Genomic DNA, 21,640 nt, shown 5'->3' on the forward strand with positions numbered 1-21,640 from the left:
CCACAAGAAGTCATTAGCGGTCATCAGATTTCCCTTCAAACTCTTCCACCTTTGTTAAACACACATCTCTGGCTGCTTCCATTCAGAGACAGGTTTTTACCCAAATACCCTTCATTAATCACAGCATCAGGGCTGCTGTCTCATAAACCTCAAGATATTTTTGTTGACATTTAAAACTTATTTTTATTTCTTTTATCCTTTCCTCTCTCTCATTCATCAGGATGAGGGTGTGGTCATGGGAACAGTGTGGGGAGACAGGCGTGGTTCTGCTGGGCTTCCTGACGCTGACGATGTGTTTGGGAAACCTGTCCACCAGGGGGCTGCAGGTACACAGCAAACAGGAAAACACTCTTCCTCTGTTACAGGGAAACATACACTCCGACAAACTGAACCACATTTTGTCTAGCAAGAACTTTAGGACTCTCGGAGATGGATGAGGCGTAGTCCTAGACCAAAGAGGACTATGTTTATACTGTCTGCCTCTGCTGCAGTGACTGAGTGAGCACTGTAACACTGCATATGAAGGCAAGATTGTCAGTAATCCAAAGCTGTAGAACTACAACTAGTAAATGTTCAGTCTTCAGAAACATTACTTATACTTCAATGGGAATAAACATCACTGTACTGAATGCTCATGTCTTGATGTGGTAACTAAAACCTGTTAAAACAGGTAAAAATTATTTTATGTGTTGTATCTGGTGCTTTAGAACCTTCAACATGTGCTGAACAATAAGCCTGACACATAGGAAGCAAAATCAGTTTGAGGATGAATAATGGATGATCATATGATATCTCTAAGGGAGATGAGAAAATAGAACTTTTAGTTGGCGAATTTGTGTTTATACAAAGTAGAAACCTCGTGGGCAGAAATTAAGCTGACGTAGAAGTGTCAAAAACTGCATTACCCACAGTGGCCACTTGAGGGTGGCTCAAATAGAAGTCAGTCACTGTAGATGTCTACGTTAAAACGAAAAACTTTGCAGCACTGAAATGCATGTTTACAGTCAGGTACAAAGAACAGCTTTGATCTCGATGACTTTTAGCTTAATAAAAATTATACAGGGGTGAATTTAAAAAAAAATCTAAATCTTGAGATTTCGGCTTTGATTGAGACAGGCAGCTGTAGCCTAACCTCCTCTAATAAGAGTCACTAAACAGGACATGCTATGTGGTGCAAACTGTCCAGTAAGTTTCTCCTAATTTTGAATATAGCTTGTTAATCAAGCTTTCTGGGGTGAACTGACAACTCCAGCCTCTGTCCAAATATGGTAACTTTGGGCTCCAAGAAACAACATAGCAACAGGGAAAGAGGCTTCAAAATGACCACAGTGGCCAGGTCCACCTATGGCGTGTACTTCATATTTGACATAATTCATTACAGAACAAAGCTTACGCTTTTCATTATAGTATGAGCTTTTTGCAACTCCTAAAGAAACTACATTAGTAAGTACATAGAATTAGCCTTTAAAATATGATATTGGGGTTTAAAAAAAAATTATGAACTGACAATTTGAATGATCGGATTTCTGATAAACAATATTCCTCCCCAGAAATAAAGGCACTAAAAGTAAAACCATGACATCGTGTTTAAACTGAAAGCCACTGAAAACAGTCTTTATGACCAGTTAAGTTAATGTAGGCTCATGTGCACCATATACATGCTATATATCCACTGTACATGAACCATTGCTATCAGTCATGAGTAGTCACATTAAACAAGCCTGGTGTCAGAGGTAGCGTACTGTAAAATGCCATGTTCAAACTAAATTGATCTTAATAGGATGGCCAGACTGAGAAATATCACTTCTTTCTCTGAGAGCGAAAATTAAAGAGTGACAGAATGCACCAACAAAGCAAAACAAATCAATTTAAACCAACTGAGCTGAAACTAAAAGACATAAAAGTCTAAAATACCAAATGCTCAGTAATTTAAGCAGTTTGGTGAACGGCCGTAAAACTGATCTGTCAGCCCACCGATCAATGACTCCTCTCAGCTCCCTCTACTCTAACTCTTTCCCATCTCCCATTCTCTCACATATGCTGAGTGTCTGGTATTTCCAGTGTCTCTCACTCTCTCTCTCTCTCTCTCTCTCTCTCCCACAGCTGCTCCATCTCACACCTTTTCAAGGTGCTCAGTGCACATTCCAGCGGTCACTCTGATAAATCTGTCTGAATAAAAGGCGACACAGCCACCGGCCTCAGTTAATGCTGCTGGTGCACATCAGGAATGTGTGAAATGCTGAACGTCTTCACGAGCCAAAGCCTCAGCACAAAACACTCTGACGATCATTTAGCGTGATTCTGCTCGACTGTGACGCACGCTGTTGTGCTAACTCTGTTTTTATACCACTAGCATTAATGCTATGACAGCTGCTAATGCTGCTTCTGCTTTTTCTGCCACTTTTGCTTGTGTCAATATTCCACAGCGAGTGCTAGCACTAGTGGCAGATGCCCAGAATATCAAAAGGTTTAGCAAATTATTAGCCCATTAGCCTACAGTGAAGTTTACTTGATCATGTCAGTTTTAGAGTACAATCAGGAATTTGCAATTCTGAGCTAAATGCAACAAATGAAATGCCCCCTTTTATGGATTGAAATTTGCATGTTTTAAATAAATTTGATAATGTGACTTCCTGTGCTGCAAAGAAAGTTTGATCAAATATTTACAAATTCGAAAGTTTACAGTTAGAGAAGATATGAGTATATAGTAGTAAATGGGAGATGAGGTTATTCTCCTGCTAGGCCAAGTTCATCAAGGCTACAATCCATCTTTGGTTCACTGGAGAGGAACCCAAATGGCACTGAGGAAGACCTCGGCCAGCTGCTTTATAAAACAGTTTTTAAAATAAAAACCATATGGCATCTTTAAGAGTATTAACACGAAACAAAGGCACTACTACATTGGCTGGTTAAGCAGTGTTAAGTAGTAAAGTTTGTGTGTGTGTGTGTGTGCGTGTGTGTGTGTAGGAGGACGGAGTGGCCTCCAACAGTCTGGAGGAGCAGCTCGAGGTGACCACGTACTGGTGGGGGGAATGGGCCAAGTGGACAGCATGCACTCGTACCTGTGGAGGAGGAGTGATGTCACAGGAGCGTCACTGCCTCAAACAGAGGTCAGTCAGTCTGCACCAGACGACAAGCTAAAATATCCCAGAAATGGACACATCTCCAACCCTGTTTAATACTGTTCATGGTATTTTACATACAGTCAGCAGTTAAAGTGGGATTTGGCCTAAGATCACCGCAGAGGGGAAAATTACTTGCCTCCAATAAACTTCCAAATTTTTCTACTGTGAGCTCCAGTTGATTTTTCTTTGTAGGCAGACTGTCCTATAAGGTGCTCTTTGTGACTGTAAAGCTGACTGGTCTAAGGAGCTTGGAAAGAAAAGCGTCTGGACTTCTTTAAATTGCTCGAAGACATTTCACCTCTCATCTGAGAAGCTTGTTCAGATGAAGCTTGTTCAGAGTGGGAGCGTCCCCTCTGAACAAGCTTCATCTGAAGAGGGACAAAGGACCCCCTGATGATCCTCTACCTAATCACATGAGCCAAGGTGTGAAAACTGGTGTAGGTTACAATCAGCCAAGGTTTTGGGTGAGCTCATTGTGAAACCTGGACCCACCCTATCATGTGATTTCCTGAGGTCAGATGGCCCAGGATGTGAGTGGGCGTTAAGGCGTCTGGGAAGGGATCTCAAAACTGGATTATAGATGGCAGAGAGTTGGTGTCGTAAACCCCCGCCTCTTTTCAAAGATGGTCGCTCACAGTGGACATAAATGGCTTCTTTTACTCCTCTTTCAAACCATCTGTCTTCTCTGTCCAAAATATGAACACTGGCATCCTCGAAAGAGTGATCTTTGTCCTTTAGATGCAGATGGACTGCCGAGTCTTGTCCTGTGGAGGTGGCTCTTCTATGTTGTGCCATGCGTTTATGAAGTGGCTGTTTGGTCTCTCCAATGTAGAGGTCTGGGCATTCCTCGCTACACTGTACAGCATACACCACATTGTTAAGTTTGTGTTTTGGAGTTTTGTCTTTGGGATGAACCAGTTTTTGTGTGAGTGTGTTGCTGGGTCTGAAATGCACCGGGATGTCGTGCTTGGAGAAGACTCGCCTGAGTTTTTCTGATACACCGGCTACATAGAGGATGACAATGTTGTTGCGCTTGTTTTTCTATTCCTCCCTAGCTGGTGTCTGATCTTCTTTTCTGTGCCTCTTTGCTGACTTGATGAAATTCCAATTAGCCCAATCCTAATTGGGCTTTCATCAAATCAGCAAAGATGCACATGAAGCAAAGATGCAGATCAACTTATTTTTAGACTCTCGTGTTTTAATGGCAGTAACAGGAAAGCATTAAAGTACATATTCATGCAGAAACATTAATAGTAATGTGTGGCAGTTGTGCATGTTCTAATTCAATGAGCTCACAGTAAAATGTAGGAAATATTTTGTTCCCCTTAATATCAACTAAGCATCATTTAAAATCTTATAGTCTGAATATTGTTGCTGATAACTTGCCATGTCACAAAGCTCAAATCATCTCAAACTGCTTTCCTGAACAGGAGAATGTGCTTACTGTACTCAAATGACTTCCAGAGTCACCAGATCTCACTCCAATAGAGCACATTTGAGATGTGGCGCAATGAAACATTCACATCTTGGATCTGCTCTCAACAAATATGAAGCTATTCTTTGATGCTAACATGTCAATATGGGCCAAAATCTCTTCCCCACCAAGGTGTACCCAATGAAGTGTATATACTCCAATAAAAGACCTACATAGGTTCATATTGAGTAGAACCTGACAGTCAACAGTTTCAATGCTACCTACTATATAGTCTCTCAGTTTAGAGTGATAAGTTTGGGGTGAAATGTATTTATGCTTAGCTAACAGACATGAACAATGCTGATATATTTCTACTGTGTTTTCTACTCAGTATGATTTTTATTGCCTTATTTTTTTTCATTCAATGTTTGTTTTCGGTCCAAAGAAAGAAAGCTGCTGCTGGGAAGGACAACATGACCTGTACGGGAACTGCTAAGAAATATTATCTCTGCAACACCAAAGTGAGTCACACACTTCCAGTTCATTTTTGTCTCACACCTTTATTAAAACAAACACGGTGGATTTGACTGGCTGACTGAACAGGATGGCTGTCATGGAGCTGGGTGGAGTTCCCAACAGTGTACTCTCAGAAACCACCTCTGCACAAATAAAGGCTTAACAAGAATTTATTTGTATAGCATACCGTAAAACCACATATTAACAAGTGTGAAACAAACCTCTTTAAATGGTCTGTGTTGTGTCTCTTCTCTGCAGGAATGTCCTCCCACTGGGAGGAGCTTCAGAGAGGAGCAATGTTGGTCCTTTAACTCACAACGTTATAATGGGAGGAACTATCAGTGGAAACCTCTATATCCCGGTAATAACACCAAGAAAAAACCTTGACAGCCTCTCTTTAAATAGTGCAGTGATGAGGGAATTCTTCTCTATGACCTGCTAGTCTTCAACACAACCAGAAACCAAAGTAACAAACTTTGTATATCTTCTGATAAAGTGGTTTTAACTGCATATAAAAGATGGACTTGGCCTCTTTGATTTTGATGTGCTGATAGTGGATGACCAGGTCAAGTGCTAAGGCATTAGTCAATGCTATCGTTGTTAGTGCATTTATAGACTGCTTGGGAGCGTCACACAGACACTGGCCAATTAGTGCTACGAAGCATTTTAATGAACAAAATCACAGAATTTCTTAAGTGAAACTGCAGCACATCTGAAAATTCATCACACCAGCCATGAAAATGCTCCTGAAAGAGCGGTCAAGAGTTCCAACTCTGATCAGTTACTGTAGCTGAGGTGGGACCAGCAGACACTGAAAAAGACGTGACATTACCGCAGTTGGCATCCTGGTGTTTTGAACCTGGATGTGATTTAGGGGTGGAGCATACTGAAACTTAGAATGACCAAGATTTATAAAATGGACTTGATGTTTTATTCATACGACCTGAAATGAGTGACTGAGCCCATAAACTTAGCGGGAAAGTGTTTACAGAAACACCAGCAAAGGGCCGTTTTCCTAAAGACTCCTATAGGACCAGTAGTGTTTTTGCAACTTGAGCTATCGCCCTCTGGTGGTGTTTAAAAATAATGCACATTTGAGATGCCTTCGCATTTCCTTCAAAAAAGCTACTTTTATTATGGCCTTGTAGGATCTAACAGGCACGGCCTAATTAATTGGAACAGAGGGTAACGCGATAGACAGTCTCAGACTTACTACAGCAGGACTGAGGCAGGCTTGGGAAGTAGAAGCAAAATTAACAAGAATGAAAACAGTTTGAGATGTTTCAAAATAAAACAGGAAACGTGAGAACTTGAAACCAGGATATGAACAGTATGATGGCAGATAAATTCATGACTAATTGTTGAGGACTAGTTAAAGAATCCGATTTGCGTTTTTTATTATTATTGATTAATGGAAATCAAACCTGAGAAAAAAGGAGTAAAAGTATTACTTAGATTCATCAGGTTACAAAACCAGTGAGAGTTGATGTTGCTTTGAGTCCTCATAATGAAACTATAATTGAAATAATTGTATATTATTTATATACATCATACTGGTATATACCAGCATATATTTGTACCACTATGATGCAGTGTGAGTACAGTAGTAAAGAAATGAACAGTTGTGGCTAAAGAATAATTGTATAACATTGCCGGAAGTTATTAGGAATATGCAGTATGCAGTCTGACCTTGCGAATTTAAGTGGGTATAAAACAGTGAAAAACATCTACCATTTGTCTCCAGATGACTACGTTCATATCTCCAGCAATCCCTGTGACCTCCACTGCACCACGACCGACGGCCAGAGGCAGCTGATGGTGATGGCACGAGACGGCACGTCTTGCAAGTACAGCAGCTACCGCGGCGTCTGCGTGGACGGTAAGTGTGAGGTGAGTCCAGCTTCTTATTTATTTGGCATCACTAAATGCTAATGTCTCCCAATCAAATTTAACACAACATTATTTGTATTTATTGCCGAGCCACACTGCAGGATGTGGCATCACGTCAGTTGTTGGTTTCTGCACTCTATAATGAACATTACACCAAGAGAGTACTGGGTTCAAATCCATCATCTGGAGGATGCGGAGGTCACATATTCCTTGGTGTTTATGTCGGTTCTCTCTGCGTCCTCTGGCCTCCTCCCATAGTCCAAAAGCATGTAATTGGTGGGATTAGGTTAAATTGCCAGGGTGTACTTTGCCTCTCACTCTATGACAGCGTGGATAGTTCCTAGCACCCTTGTGACCCTGCACTGGATAAGTGGAAGAGAACAGGGCGGAAATTAGCTTTACAGACCGAAACTGTATTTTGTTTCAGACTGTAAATGTGTTAATCACATAGCCAAAGTTAGGTATGTTAAGATCTGTGGGGATTTGGAGCCAGCCTCAAGCGGACACTTCAGGAAGCACAGGTTTTACATTGCTTTGAAACATTGTTTAGATGCAGTACAATAAAGATACAGACACCTTCAATGCAGCATGAGGAACTATGGTTTTTTTTCTCATTAAGGTTGAGACAATAATTGGGAAATCCCCAAGAGTTACAATGTGTAGATAAAACAAAACATGAAGAAGCAATGAAGAAGCTAAATCTTTCAGTAGTACCATTTTTACACATGATACTTTTGTGCACAGTAAATTCTTCTGGATAACCTTCCCAAAACAATTGTGGCAAGCGAGCTAATTATTATCACATGTTTAGTACGATTCTTTGTCTTCTGTACTCCCACATCTTGCCTTGCTGCTCAGCCAATTGGATGTGATGGGGTACTGTTCTCCTCCAACACTTTGGATAAGTGTGGTGTCTGTCAGGGTGACGGCAGCAGCTGCAGCCGAGTCACTGGAAACTTCCGTCGAGGACCCTCGACTCTGGGTAAACCTCGCAGTTCAGTTACCTAATGCATATTCAAAAACTATTATTACAGTGTAGCATGGCCTAATATAACTAGGACAGGACCAGACACTGAATTAAAAACTGACCGATCTGTCATTACTGTTAAATAAACAAAGAGCATGCCATGTTGCTGATGACTTTCTCTTTGCTGTCATGCAGGTTACTCTTTTATAACTCAAATCCCTGAAGGCTCCTGGGACATACAGATCATCGAGAGGAAGAAATTGGCTGATGTTCTCGGTATATACCCCCCCCACGCACACACACAAATATTATTGCAGTGTGTAAAAAGAAAGCAAAGAACTGTTTTAAAGTTCTCTTAATTCTGCTTCTCCCCCTCCTAAAGCTGTGACTGATCAGGCAGGAAACTTCTTCTTTAACGGTGACTACAAGGTGGACAGTCCGCAGAATTTCCATGCAGCAGGCACCGTCTTTAAATACCGCCGACCTATGGACGTGTATGAGACTGGTATCGAGTACATTGTTGCCAAAGGCCCCATTGACCAACCCATCAATATTCTGGTACACATTACCCTTTCCTCCTTTACTCTTGAATTCCATGATTTAAGTCTTGTTGTTTATAGCTTGTGGAAACCACGCTGCTGCCATGGTGCAAAGTTAAAGTACTGTGGCTTCATCCATAAAAAACCAACATGAAATCGATGCTTTCGCCTTGGAAAGTGCAGATGTGCACAGACAACACCTATGAATTTCAAACGTGTGCACAAAAAGAACTATGAATTTTCATTGTGAGCATTTATTGTGTTGGTTCAATCGGTGACCAGTTAGCAATTTTAAGATGAAAAATTTTGAATATGCAAGAGCATATGAGAGCCCAAACCTCTCTAAAGGAAACATTGCAACACGGCTTGGGTTCGTCAAGTCTCTTATGAATGAACCACAATACTTCTGGAACAATTTGGAGGCCAAATGGAGAAGTTTGGCCATACTGCAACGAGCCACATTTGAAGAAAAGCATATACGGCATACCAGAACAAACACCTCATGCCAACTGTAAGCATGGTGGTGGAGGGGTCATAATTTGGGATTTGTGGCCTCAGGACCTGGGCATCTTGCATTGTTGCCCATGAACTTGCCCATGACAGCCAGAAATGAGGCCTTCAGTCCGACAGCTAAAGCCAAAACTAGGTCATGCAGCATAACAATGATCTCATGTACAGCACCAAGTCTACAACAGAACGGCTGAAAAAGAAAAGAATCAATGTTTCGCAATGGCCCAGTACAGACCTCGTGTCTTTGACGGGACCTTAAGAGAGCTGAGCATAGACAATCACACACAAAACATAATGAATCAATGTTGTTGTGGTGGAGGTGTGGTCTGCAGTTCTGCTGCACAGGAGTCGTGGTGCAGTGGGTTCAGGGGCTGTCAGGAGGCTGGCAGAGCAGCTTGGGTTGATCAGCTTCTTTTATTGGGAGGTCGCTGGGACCGAGGAGATAGCAATGCAGAGAGATGCTGGACAGCCGAAAAGCTGCACAAACAGTCGGATCAAACTGAAAACATGTGAAATCTTTCTTGTTCATATGACTGTATATACTGACTTCACATATCACAAATTCTCATTTTTAATCCCCATTAAAAATCGTTACACAATATTTCACAAAAGCCTTTATATGATAGAAATGTAGGAATATTTGCTGTAATGGCCTGTTTTTATTAGCTAGCTATGGGCTAAAGGTCCCGCTGATTCAGACTGACGGCATGTTTTTTTTTCACCGTAGCAGGGGAGACTGCCAACACATTCATCCTTGAGGCAACAGTTATATAAAAAAATTTAATTAAACCAAACATTTTCTGTCTGAATGTTTGAGTCTATCTCTGAGACCACCTTGAGTTGGTCTAATTATAGTTTTTGTTTTGTGACTCCATAAACATCTTCGATTTACTCTCCTCATCTGACAGGTGTGGAACCAAAATGGCCGCACACCTTACATCACCTACGAATACACAGTCCTCCGAGACTCCCTGCCACCCGTTCCTCCTCCTCCGGTCTACACCGGGTCAGACACCTCAGCCGGAGAGGTGTCTGTAGAAGTAAGTGGTCTACTGACCCCCAATGGCAGCATCTGTGACCAGGTGGCTCCTGGGGGCCAGGTGGAGACAGAAGGTACAGATGGGCAGAAGGGCAAAGAGACCAACGAGGTGTATGAGGAGACAGCAGCCATCGACTGTGAAGATGGAGTAGCTGCCCCAAAGTTTACAGGTAGAGATTATGTGACAAGTTCTCTATAAACTATTACACTAATACATAAAATTTACATGCACATTTTTAGAGAAAAAATTCCTTTACCTTTATACCTCCTGGAAGTGTAGCTCAGGGCATATAAAGCAATATAAAAAATAAGTTCTGATATAAGATGACTGTAAGACAGATGATGGATCCTAAGCCAGGTAGCACCACCCTCCATCTTACTGCCTTATTCTGGATGTGTGTAAGATGGCCCTTTGCAACTCTGTATTATTCATGATGCGGCTAGATAAAAACAATCAGCAGCAGATGAAAAATTCAGAGTTTTGTGGCGTTTTCTTCTTTTAAGAAAGGCAGCATCACAAACATGAGCAGTAATGGCACTTCCTGAGGGCTCTCAGCTCATTCAGCTGACTGCTGAGGCCATTACACCACTGCTTCAGGGAGAGGCGGCGGTGGTGAAAGGCTCGCCGTACACTTTTTACTCCAGTCGACATCATACTACGGACAAGATGCTGCGCTCCGACTGAAACCGCTCGTTCGTGTTTTCACTCTCTGTTTTTACTCACTGAGTTTTTACTCACTTTCTCTACATGTTAAAAGATTCTGCTTTAGTAAATAAAAGAAATCTGCCGGCACAGCTCTCTGTAACTAGTAACAAGGTAAAGCACAGACATACATGGTGGCCATGGTTCAGGTCTTTATCATTAGGAAAAGCCATAAAAGTAAAAAAAAAAAAAAAAAAAACCTACAAAAATAAATAGAAAAATAGAGTTTAAAGTCCAAAGAGCATGTCCTCTCTCACATTTTCCAAAGCAATCCACTGGACTGGTTTAGAGGTTTTCTGGTCCCAATTTTGGCCCCCTGGACTTGTGTTTGACACTCTTACACGTTTTCAGCCTTGTTCTTTCCATGCAGAGATTTCTCCAGATTCCAGAAAATCACAGGTTTTGTTGGTGATTTTAGTGTTTCCTGTTTTTTTTTTTTAAAATATACTTTTATGAAATCCTTTATTCAGATAACTTGTAATGACTTCCATCACAAGCAGAGCTGAATTTGTTGACTTTGTGTGAAGGTAACAGCAGCCAAATAGACAGCACTGCCAAACCTGTTACTGATGGTGCGGGCCTGGATACACCACCCGATTCCCCAAACCTCATCTGGAGGGTCCTGATGGACGGCCGAATTGGTGCAGATGAGTTACTTATCAACATTTCGACCAACCAGCTGCTGACCGAGGGAGACAGTTTGTTCTCTTCTGAGGTGGGACCAGCAGAAGTGGGTCTGAGCAGCCTGGAGCGAGATGATCTAAACGATACACTCGAGTTTACTCTGGGCCAGAAACGCAACGACAGCGGAGACAGCCAGAACAGGACGGTGCCGAGCGGCGGGAGGACTTCCAACCGCTCCAACAGAACCAGGTAATGTAAAAAGAGCATAAGGGACATCAGCATCGCATATGAGTTTTAAGATGATGCAGAGCAGAAGCCCGTTGTTCACAGGTTCAGGTTTGGGCTCACATAAAGACATTTCATCTCAAATCGGATGAAGTCTGGACTGAAAGTGTTCAGACTGTTCACACACTGTCAAACCTCTGGACTTGATTCTGGCTGCAGGCTAAAGAGAAGCAGGCTGAGAGAAATGGGCGCTTTTAAAGAGATGTCCAGGCAGAGACACAGAGTGTCACATTGAGACAAGACTGACGGCAAGAAAAGGTTCAAAGTGAGAGTGCTAGTGGAACAGACAGCTTTGCCAAAATAACAGGTAGTCAGTGTAACGCAGGTAGAAAGACAGACGTACACTTAGACAGGTAATCAGGCGCATGTGCATGTAGCTAGGCAGTTAGATGAGACAATATACACAATGTACACTGTACTGGTTGCAAGAAAAAACAGCCATGTTAACTGACAAGCAGCAAAGCAGGAAGACGCATAGATAAACAGTGCAGGCAGTAAATCAGTCAGACAGGTAGACCAATTGGCAGAAAAGCAGGTGGACCAGTACTGTACAAGGAAGCAATGCAGACAGACAAGTAGATATACGGTCAGTACAGCAGTCAGGCAGATATATGCTGCAGGACAGGCCGACAGGTAGACTTGGCAGGTTTTGCATTCGTCATATTTATAATTCATGTTGGCTTCACCCGTTCTGCAGCCAGCAGCTATAAAACATACAGCGACACGCCCTTTCCTCAGGGAGACAGAGACAGGAGAGGAAACGAGCGGAGCAGAGCAACACAGAGGGGAGGAAGGTGGAGGAGGTGGGAAATGCAGCCGTGCTTAGAAACAAATAATTCAAGGTATTTGCAAGAAAAGTGAGAAATATGATGCAGAGGGGAACGTGTTCCGCTGTCAGGCTGCCATCACTTCTGGTGAGAAAATAATGGACAGCATTTGGTCTGGCTTACATGGAGGGATGCCGGTGAGGTATAACTCAACGTGTCTCCAATTTTCAGATAAATGTCTGGGAACGACTGTTATGACAGGAATGTGTGCATGACTTTTATGTGATGTGGTGAAAAAACAAAGTGCGTCTGCCAGGATGCGGGCTGTGAATCAGCTGTCATGCTGTGCTTGTCTGAGGCCTGGGAGACAGCCTGCCTCTGTGTGGGTGTTTGTGTGTTTACTCCTGGGTATTCTTAAAAGTCCCGAAAAGGATATTTCATTCAAATTACCCGGTTTGAAGACGTGCTCTTAAAATGTTGCCCTGAAAACTTGATATCTGCAGGTTGAGGATTCATAGGAACTGCATCTGCATAGCATGCTGCAGTTGCATACTCAAACACACACAACTGACCTGTGTCCTTTGTGCGTGACAGGGGGAATCAGCGGCTCTACCAGAAGAACCTGAAGCTGAGTCCTGCTGACTTGTACCGCTGGAAACTTTCATCACAGGAGCCGTGCAGCATGACCTGCTCCATAGGTATGCAAACACTCAAAGCACACATAAAACATCCATGAGAACATCCATGTTCAGTGAGAGTGTGATATCAGTTAAGATCCCAGACCTGACAGGTCCCTGTAACACCTTTGACTCTTGAAACCTGACAGAGCTTGTGTGGTGCAGCAACTTTCTGTGCATTTGCTGTGCAGCGAAGTGATTGTTCCTTTCCATATAATTTGTAATTTTCCCATTGTCTATGTAAGACATGCAATGCATTCTGTTTCTGTTTAAAATGAAGATAGATTTAACAAGTTATTATTAACGTAATTTATGCCAGGGCACAAATTCAAGCTCCACTCCAATTCCTGCAAATTTGGTGATCTCTGTGTCGGCCCACGTGAGCTGATAGCTGTACTGTCTATGCATCCAGTTTGAACATATACCAGTTTTAGCCAGTCCACAGGAGCTGCACATGTGCAAGATGGTTTGCATTGCAACCCACCTCCTCTCCCGCTCTTACTTTTATGTTTCATGTTTTTTCTCTGTTTTTTAATGAACAAATGTTATGAATGAATAAGTGTCTCCAATTCTGGAAAGCAGCACAGCAACTTTACCTGTAAAAACCGCGAACGGGCGAAAGCATCTCAGATAGCATGCAGTATAGAGATTTTTAGCAGACAGCTAACACCTAAGCCATCAGTTTAGGATAAGCTGATCTACTGAGATTCCTGCTGAGCTTGACTTCATCTGAACTAGTGGTCACTTTGATTTCCACTGGACTTTTTTTTCAATATAGGTACAGCTTCAAGACAAAACAGGAATTGCACTAATATACAGAAATCCAATGCACTTAGAAAGGACTTTGATACTCTGTGTGCACTGTGCTTTTTTTCCCCCTTGTATATAAAATGTGTTGCATAAATCAGTTTACTCTGCCTACAATCCAGGAGTCTCCAGGTCCTTTGTCACATGTGTTCGTTACGATGGCGTGGAAGTACACGATATGTATTGCGATGCTCTGACCAGACCAGAGCCAGTCCATGACTTCTGCATTGGCCGAGAATGTCAGCCCAGGTGCGATCCCCCGGAGGAACATAAACCTTTTAATAAACAGATCATTACTGTGGCTGCTTCTTTTCCTCTGATAATTATGGGCAAATCTTTCAGGTGGGAGGCGAGCAGTTGGAGCGAGTGCTCCAGGACCTGCGGGGAAGGTTTCCAGTTTCGTCAGGTGCGCTGCTGGAAGATGCTCTCGCCGGGTTTGGACAGCTCGGTCTACAGTGACCTCTGCACCATGGCTGACCTGGAGAGACCCGTGGAGAGAAGACCCTGCAAGAGCCCCGCGTGCGGCCCACAGTGGGAGGTGGCCGAGTGGATGGAGGTATGATAAACCAGGAATGTGAGCTTGTACTAATATACTAAAACAATCTGATTTACTTTTCTGTGTGTTGAGTAGATGTAGCTGAATAAATAGCACTACAAGCTTAAGAAAGACATGTACTTTTGAGGTGAACTGTCCCTTTAAAACATACAGAGTATCTTTACTTTGCATATTTTTTTGTTTGCTTGGATTTTTGCATTTGATTTCTGTGCAAACATTCCCCGGCACTCTGCAGGATTTGTTTTTTCTTGCAGTGCAGATGTCTCTGTCGTTCTCTTGTCAAGCTTTGAGGGCTGCAGCTGTGTGCTACAGTCTTGTGGTCAGATTGTGGTCACTGATGGATTCTCCAGAAACACTTAACAGACACCAAAAACCCTAAATGTGACTCTGTTAGATTGTTAGAGGTTGTATGACACAGAGAGAGAATGACAGAAATGTCGGGTACGCATGCTGATGTTTTTTTTTTCTTTGTGGATCAATGCAGACATGACCACAGTCATTCATTCATTCTTTTACATTACATACGAACAGTAAACGGTGCTGTTAGGAAAATGTAATAAACATGTTTTTGGGGTGGTTTTGTGCATTTTTGAGGAAAAAGCTTTAAAAGTGATGCCTAGGCCACCCATAAAAGTTCCTACTGATTCTGAAATAATTTTCTTCTGTCTTTTCAAGATATTTATTCAAAGCAAAGATAAACAATAAAGAATATAATGTAATTAATGCATTTCTACCAATCAACGTGCTTCATTTTCTTCATGACAACGACTCTTTCCTCATTGCAGTGTCCTGCTAAATGTGGCCGCAAAGCTCAGGTAACCCGCGATGTGCGCTGCTCTGATGAGACCAGACCATGTGACCCGTTGACCAAACCGCCGAACGTCAAAAACTGCACCGGTCCTCCCTGCGAACGCCACTGGACTGTGTCCGAGTGGGGACCCGTGAGTGTTTTTACTTTACACAAACCTGCGTGTCAGTGAACATGAGCGATGAGGAGTTAAAATCTTACCATATCTGCATATTTTATCTCTCGTCCCTGCTGGAATCTCAGACAGTGAAAAAAAGGAAAGACACTTAATTTATGTTTTAATGTTACAATCCGTGTCTAAGTTAAACGTTCTATTTCTTTTATTTTAAATTCTTTTTCCTGCGTCTAACATTCCTCCATCATTTTCATGGTTGTTGGAAAAACAGCTCGTCTGTCCCAGCCGTCTTTTAAGTGCCACGGTGTGAATTTATTGCTTTTATTGTGTTACGGACACGAGGTGTAGTTGCCGATGTTCCATTCAAAGTGAAAGTCTGGAAAATCGCAGGACTAATTTACAACCGCAGCCTCCGACTTGGAAAAACACAGAAAACTAAAGAGCTGTCACTTTGACACACAAAAATCACATTTCACAACTCAAGGCCAAAAAAGTTTATCTTTGTTTTCATAAATTTGCCAACTGAGAACAGATGTAACCAGATGTAACTTTTCATTTCTGATGTCTTCAGATTTACAAGTTTATTCTGTACTGGAAGGAAATTGGTTTGAAATTACGCCTGTCTCGTAAATGTAAATGACGTGGATAAAGCTATGCTGCTACAAAACTTGCTTATTGAGCTACACACGCCTGGTCTAAAAGTTTAATCGCAGCACGACCAACAAATATAGTTTTTAATAATAAACTCAGTGTGCGCAGCATAGTGAGGTTTTGCTGTTGTGTTGTTATTTAACATCTGCCTAAACACGGCCTCACATGCTGATCTTTTATTTTCCATGATGTGAGGTGACCTGAAATGACTTCACGCTGTGTGCGACAAAGCTTGGCTGCAGATAACTGTGATTAGAACTCAATTGCTCCCGCTTGATAATGACTCATCGGGCGTGACCTTTGTTTGTTGCAGTGCTCGGGGTCGTGCGGCCAGGGGAAGATGGTGCGTCATGTGTACTGTAAGGCTCCGGAGGGTCGCGTGGTTCCCGAGAACCAGTGCTCAGCAGAGAACAAGCCCTTAGCCATTCACCCCTGTGGAGACAGAGACTGCGCTCCGCACTGGCTGAGTCAAGACTGGGAGAGGGTGAGGCCCGGATACACACTGTCTGAATTAAGATGTTACTACGAGCAGACCTGACACACATTTTAAGTGATTTTTGTAATCACAGAAAAGCATGACACACGTGTTTGGGGGGACCTGGAGTTATAGCTCAGTGGGAGCCCATTTGATTGCACTTTAAGAGGTCTCTTGTTCAAATCCCAGTGCCTAGAGTTATGGAAGGGGAAAGAAATTTATGCTTTACAAGAGGATTCTAACTAGTTTATGAGTAAAGATCATGCAGCTGTTTCCTCTGGATGGATACTGACTAATCCCATGAAAACACTTAGATATAGTTCCTTTATAAACCTAAATGCATTTAAGGCTTTATTCTAATTCGCTCTAGTTTTAAACTTTTGCTAAAGAAATGTTACTACATTCTAAACCTACCAGTAACAGCCTTGATCTAAAGATCTGGTTTTAACATGTATTAGAGCATACAGTTCGGTGAGCATGCTAGGGTCTGCTTGGGTCTGAGTGACTTGGATATGTGCAGATGTTAGCTTGCCTGCACATTTTTTTTGTGATAGTTCATATTTGTCCACTGAGACACTATTTGTCAGTGCACATGCTATCCATCTGCCCTTCAGGTGGTTTTGAGCAGACTTGAGTGTACTCAGAGAGACTCCTCACCCGTGATGCCTGCATATGTCTGCAACAGATTATAATCCCTGCCTTATGCGTGCTGCATTTGCTTTCTGTTGGAAAATGTCAGACATGGGCAGTAGCTCAGTGGAAGAGTATTTGACTGCACATCACGAGGTCTCTGGTTCAATTCCGGATGCCCCCTGCGTTGTTCCTTTAAAAATATAGGAATGGATATGAACCTGTCACCTCTGCAGTAGCTTAGGGTTTTGGTCTCCCTGTTTGGAAACCTTGTTTACAGGCCATCTTATATTTCAATACTAACTCATTTGAAAAGCTGCATATGGAACTTTCTCATCATTACCTCTTGTAGAGCAGCCTGTAAGGGTTAGGTTTTAGTTTAGTTTTAGTTTGGATTAGGGTGACCAGGTCTGTCACCTTAATCAGATTTAATCAGACAACCTTAATCACACACTAAAGATGTCCAAAGACATGCAGTAGTGGCTATAGGTTAGTTGGGAACTCTAAATCGCCCATAGGTGTGAATGTGAATGCGAATGGTTATCTGTCTCTATGTGTTAGCCCTGCGGCAGACTGGCGACCTGTCCAGGGTGTACTGCGCCTCTCGCCTTAAGACAGCTGGAATAAGGTCCAACCTCCCCACGACCCTGAAAAGGATAAGCGGAAGAGAATGGATTGATATTTACATTAAGTGTATGTGTGAGTGCAGAAGGGAAGGCAGCCAGACAAGGTTATTGGTTTCCTGCCATTCAGGTGGATGTTACTTTGACATGTATCAGTCACATGTACCAACTCAGTTACAGACCACATTCAGGATATCAACAGAGGGTAATCATAAAGAAGACAGCAAATGTTGGGACATTTTTATCCAACACCCTAAACAGTCAGTGCTCACCCAAAGACTCTTTAATTGTTGTTCTCTGAAAGACTTTCCTCTCCTGTCACTGAATAGCTAAAGAATTGTTACAAGCATGGGATTTCTTAAAATAATGCAATCTAACAGCATTTAATATTTCACACAGTGGTAACAGTTCAAACAAAAAGGAAAGGAGCATGTTTGGAGATAGTGTTATCATTTTCATGAATATGCAGGGAAGATCTGTTAGGTTCTGAATATATTCACAGGGTGAACATTTCCTCTATAAAACAAAAGGCCCAACTTGCACTGCAACTTTTGCATTTTTCAGACTGTTTATTAACAAAAAACCCCAAGACAAATAAACTAAGGATATAATTTTTTATGAAATATTTGCAGAGCTTTATGAAGAAACTTTAAATGCACAAAGTCCCTTTTTAATGTTGACAATGCTACAAAGATTTTACCTTTAACTGCAGTGCAACACAACCTGTGGTCGTGGTGTGAAACGGAGGATCGTTCAATGCGTCGGCATCAGCGGAGGAAAGTTCCAGATCTTCGATGAGGAGGCATGTGTGGGGAACGAGAAGCCTGAAGAAGAGAACACCTGCTTCGAGAGGCCATGCTTCAAATGGTACACCACCCCCTGGTCTGAGGTGGGTCCACAGAAAGTCTTCGAGTGTGAAATAAACTCTCAAAATGAAGATAAATTAGGATAACAGCAAAACAGACGTGTTTAATGACTGTGTTTCTGGCTTCATGTGCCTTCAGTGCACCAAGACATGTGGCATCGGTGTGAGGATGAGGGACGTGAAGTGTTACCAGGGCAGGGAGCTGGTCCGAGGTTGTGACCCCCTCACCAAACCAGTGGCCAAACAGACCTGCACTCTGCAGCCGTGCCCCACTGAGCCTCCAGGTAACAACAAAGAGAATCTGCTACTTCCCTCCTAACCACTGTTCCTAATGAGTCTTGCAGGCGTTATAAGTGAACTGCCAGCTGCCTTTTTTTTACTCATGTCTGCCAGTTTTGGCAGAGGCAGTATTGAAGAAAGATAGACAGCTCAGAGTGGAGTATAATCTCCACAGCTGTTTGAAAGTTGCCTCCAGGACTAATTGTGAGTCTGACTGTTTCCCAGATGAGAGCTGTCAGGATCGGCCCTCCACCAACTGCCTGCTAGCTCTTAAGGTCAACCTGTGTAGCCACTGGTACTACAGCAAGGCCTGCTGCCACTCCTGCCGCGCTGTTCGACCTCCAGCCTCCTAGTCGAGGACGCCGCAGCCTCTCTCCACCCTGACTCTCAACTCCGGCATGAGGAAATACATTCAGCTGTACAGCAGTTACTGTGAATAATGAGGGAAAGATAAATGTCAGTCTGCCTTTTTTAAAAAGACGAAGTTCCTCAGATAACTTGGATTTAGATGGGTCAGTTTAAATGATCTCAAATGAAGTCCTGTCAGTTCCTGTTGATGTTACAACATCAGCTGCAGTGTTCTCACACAAAATTAGACAAAAGAAATGTGCACTTTGGGAGGCACTTTGAAATTAATGAGGACGAGTAAACAAACGTCTCTTTTTTCTGCTTCGATGCTACAAAAAGATTTTAGTTTCTTCTTGTTTTGAGAGGATTTCCGACACAATGCATGATCAAATATTAAATAGTTCCTTTCTGCTCTTTTCCAGTCAATATTTGTATTTTTAGATTCTACCAGAGTAGCTTTGCATGAGTAATATTTCAAAATAATCCTCACGTATCTTATAAAGACCCTTGTGGCAGCATCTCAGTAACAGCAGGTACAAACAGCAGGTGAGTGGAGCCTCTGTTCTCACAGTCAGAGCGTTGTGCCCTCTAAATTTGCTCCTGAGCTCACTCACTTTTTGACCCAGCCTCTAGTAGTGAACCAAGGAAGCGCCGTTTTTGGCTCATTTATCATTTATCAGCCCCTCGGGGAAAATAAAGCAGAGCATGCCTCTCCCTTATTATCATATTTCTTCTTATTTTCTTTATATTTAACCCTGCAGACCCTGTTGTACCAGTTGTTACTGAATATTTATGGGTCCATCATTTCAGTTCCTTTAGAAAATTTGCGCTAAACAACATGCGGAGTTGGAGACACAACGGAGTCAACAGTAAAGCGGTCTCACAAACCTCTATCACCAGTTAGCAGCATGCTCCTGTTATCGCTGCAAGGAAGAGCTCTATTAAATTATTTCTCAACTGAAGATATTGCATGAGTAGAATATTTAAAACAGATACTGTTTATGAAATATTATTTAAATGTGTTTCAGTTTTAGCGTCTGGTATGGCCAAACAGGAAGTAAAAAAATTAAATATATATAAATATATATATAGCTTATATTTCCATTCCGTCTCCTGCCTTTTGACGCCACACCGGCGTGCCTGCAGGATATGGAAGCATATTTATTAGTGATAGAACATTTTCATTTAGCGTGACGCTCCTGATGCCAGTCTATGGTTATTCATCAGGTCAACTGATACCAGCTCTGGTCTGTGTGCGCGACAGAGGAGGAGAGAGTTGATCCGAACACAGACAGAGAGATCCCTGAAACTTGAAGTATGGGTGAAATGTATTCAGAAGACGTGTACGTGTATGTCTAACTAATGTGTACTGTGTTTTTATATTGCCGATACCTCTTTGTACAAAACTAAATATGGAGTTTGTGTACTGTTGATAATAAACTGAAAACCTAATGGTACTGACATGTATTTCAATTAAATAACAGTTCAAACATTTCGCCTCTCTCATGTTTAACTTTTGCACTTTTTTGATATTTTTCTTTACAGGAATGGATACCACATTAGTTTTTGAGTTTTTAATTTGAGTAACAAACTGTAGAAAGAAATCTGTGGGAACATTTTAACACATAGTCACAACAAGACTTGTCTGACTTGAAGATTTCTTTTTCTTAAAACACAACTGGGACTGGCTACTTTTAGTTATTGTGCCAGTTCAGAGGATGGTAGTTTGTTGTTAGCCAATATCTCCAAAGCCTCAGTTAGACTGGGGCAATCGCACATCTTTAAGAAAGGTTAGTCTGTTGGTCCCGTAGTGTAGTGCTTTACACATTTACCTAACAAGTGCCTGTTAAAACTCAGGAGGAGACCCAAACTCCTGTTCACTAGCTGGGCCCACATCTTCATTTTAGGTTTGACAGCGTTCTAGTAGGTAAAAGTGAATGCTTTGACATGAATTGAGCTGCGCTTTGGGAAAGGCCGGAAGGGGACTGGCGATGGCTCTTGGGCCTGACAGATCCCCATGCACTAAATAGAAAGGAAGAAGTTAAAGAATTGAGAACAAGGAGGGAGGGACGGTGGGGCACGCAAACGAGAATGAACAGCTTGCAGAACTGGGGGAACCTATACAGATGACAACCGGAAGGAGTGTGTTTGGAGGTGTGATCCCGCTCCTGAAATTCCGATACATAATCTCCAATAAAATTGTGTCACGAAGGGCAACTGCCACAAAGAATAGTCTGCAAATCATCTTTTGTGAATACAGGAGCAGCCAAAATAATCTTCTTCATCTTAGGAAGAGTTAATATCTTTAGATGGCTATGACAGAAGACTTGAAACTGAAAAGAAAGGCTTTACTGGGCTTGTTTGCGTTACTATATCATAGCAAGATGTGAACTGGGAATGAATGAACTGCACTGTGGCACACGTCTC

At 42.3% G+C, this 21,640-nt stretch overlaps 1 protein-coding gene across 1 annotated transcript; it reads left to right on the top strand.

Annotated features, from left to right (window-relative positions):
• The first annotated feature begins 221 nt into the window (after positions 1-221).
• On the top strand, positions 222-20,694 carry LOC146697531 (ADAMTS-like protein 2). Its single transcript, XM_085476323.1, has 18 exons — positions 222-326; positions 2,968-3,110; positions 4,985-5,060; positions 5,314-5,416; positions 6,800-6,945; positions 7,804-7,927; positions 8,108-8,188; positions 8,295-8,470; positions 9,870-10,170; positions 11,231-11,576; positions 12,974-13,077; positions 13,986-14,112; positions 14,206-14,419; positions 15,205-15,360; positions 16,307-16,477; positions 18,434-18,610; positions 18,726-18,870; positions 19,091-20,694. The coding sequence occupies exons 1-18, from the start codon at positions 222-224 to the stop codon at positions 19,216-19,218; spliced, it is 2,823 nt and encodes a 940-aa protein (XP_085332449.1). The 3' UTR covers positions 19,219-20,694.
• Positions 20,695-21,640: the final 946 nt, after the last annotated feature.

The sequence above is a fragment of the Copadichromis virginalis genome, linkage group LG12 (assembly GCF_057382275.1).
Source record: "Copadichromis virginalis isolate Kocher_CV1m ecotype Utaka linkage group LG12, C_Virginalis_male_GT1.1, whole genome shotgun sequence".
Lineage (NCBI taxonomy): Eukaryota > Metazoa > Chordata > Actinopteri > Cichliformes > Cichlidae > Copadichromis > Copadichromis virginalis.

What these genes read in the sequence shown, in the direction of transcription:
- LOC146697531 (XM_085476323.1), top strand. Translation starts at nt 222, where the DNA reads ATGAGGGTGTGGTCATGGGAACAGTGTGGGGAGACAGGCGTGGTTCTG. An exon ending in AACCGCTCCAACAGAACCAG is followed by an intron (nt 11,577 to 12,973) that starts GTAATGTAAAAA and finishes TGTGCGTGACAG; the next exon opens with GGGGAATCAGCGGCTCTACC. An exon ending in TGAGTCAAGACTGGGAGAGG is followed by an intron (nt 16,478 to 18,433) that starts GTGAGGCCCGGA and finishes CTTTAACTGCAG; the next exon opens with TGCAACACAACCTGTGGTCG.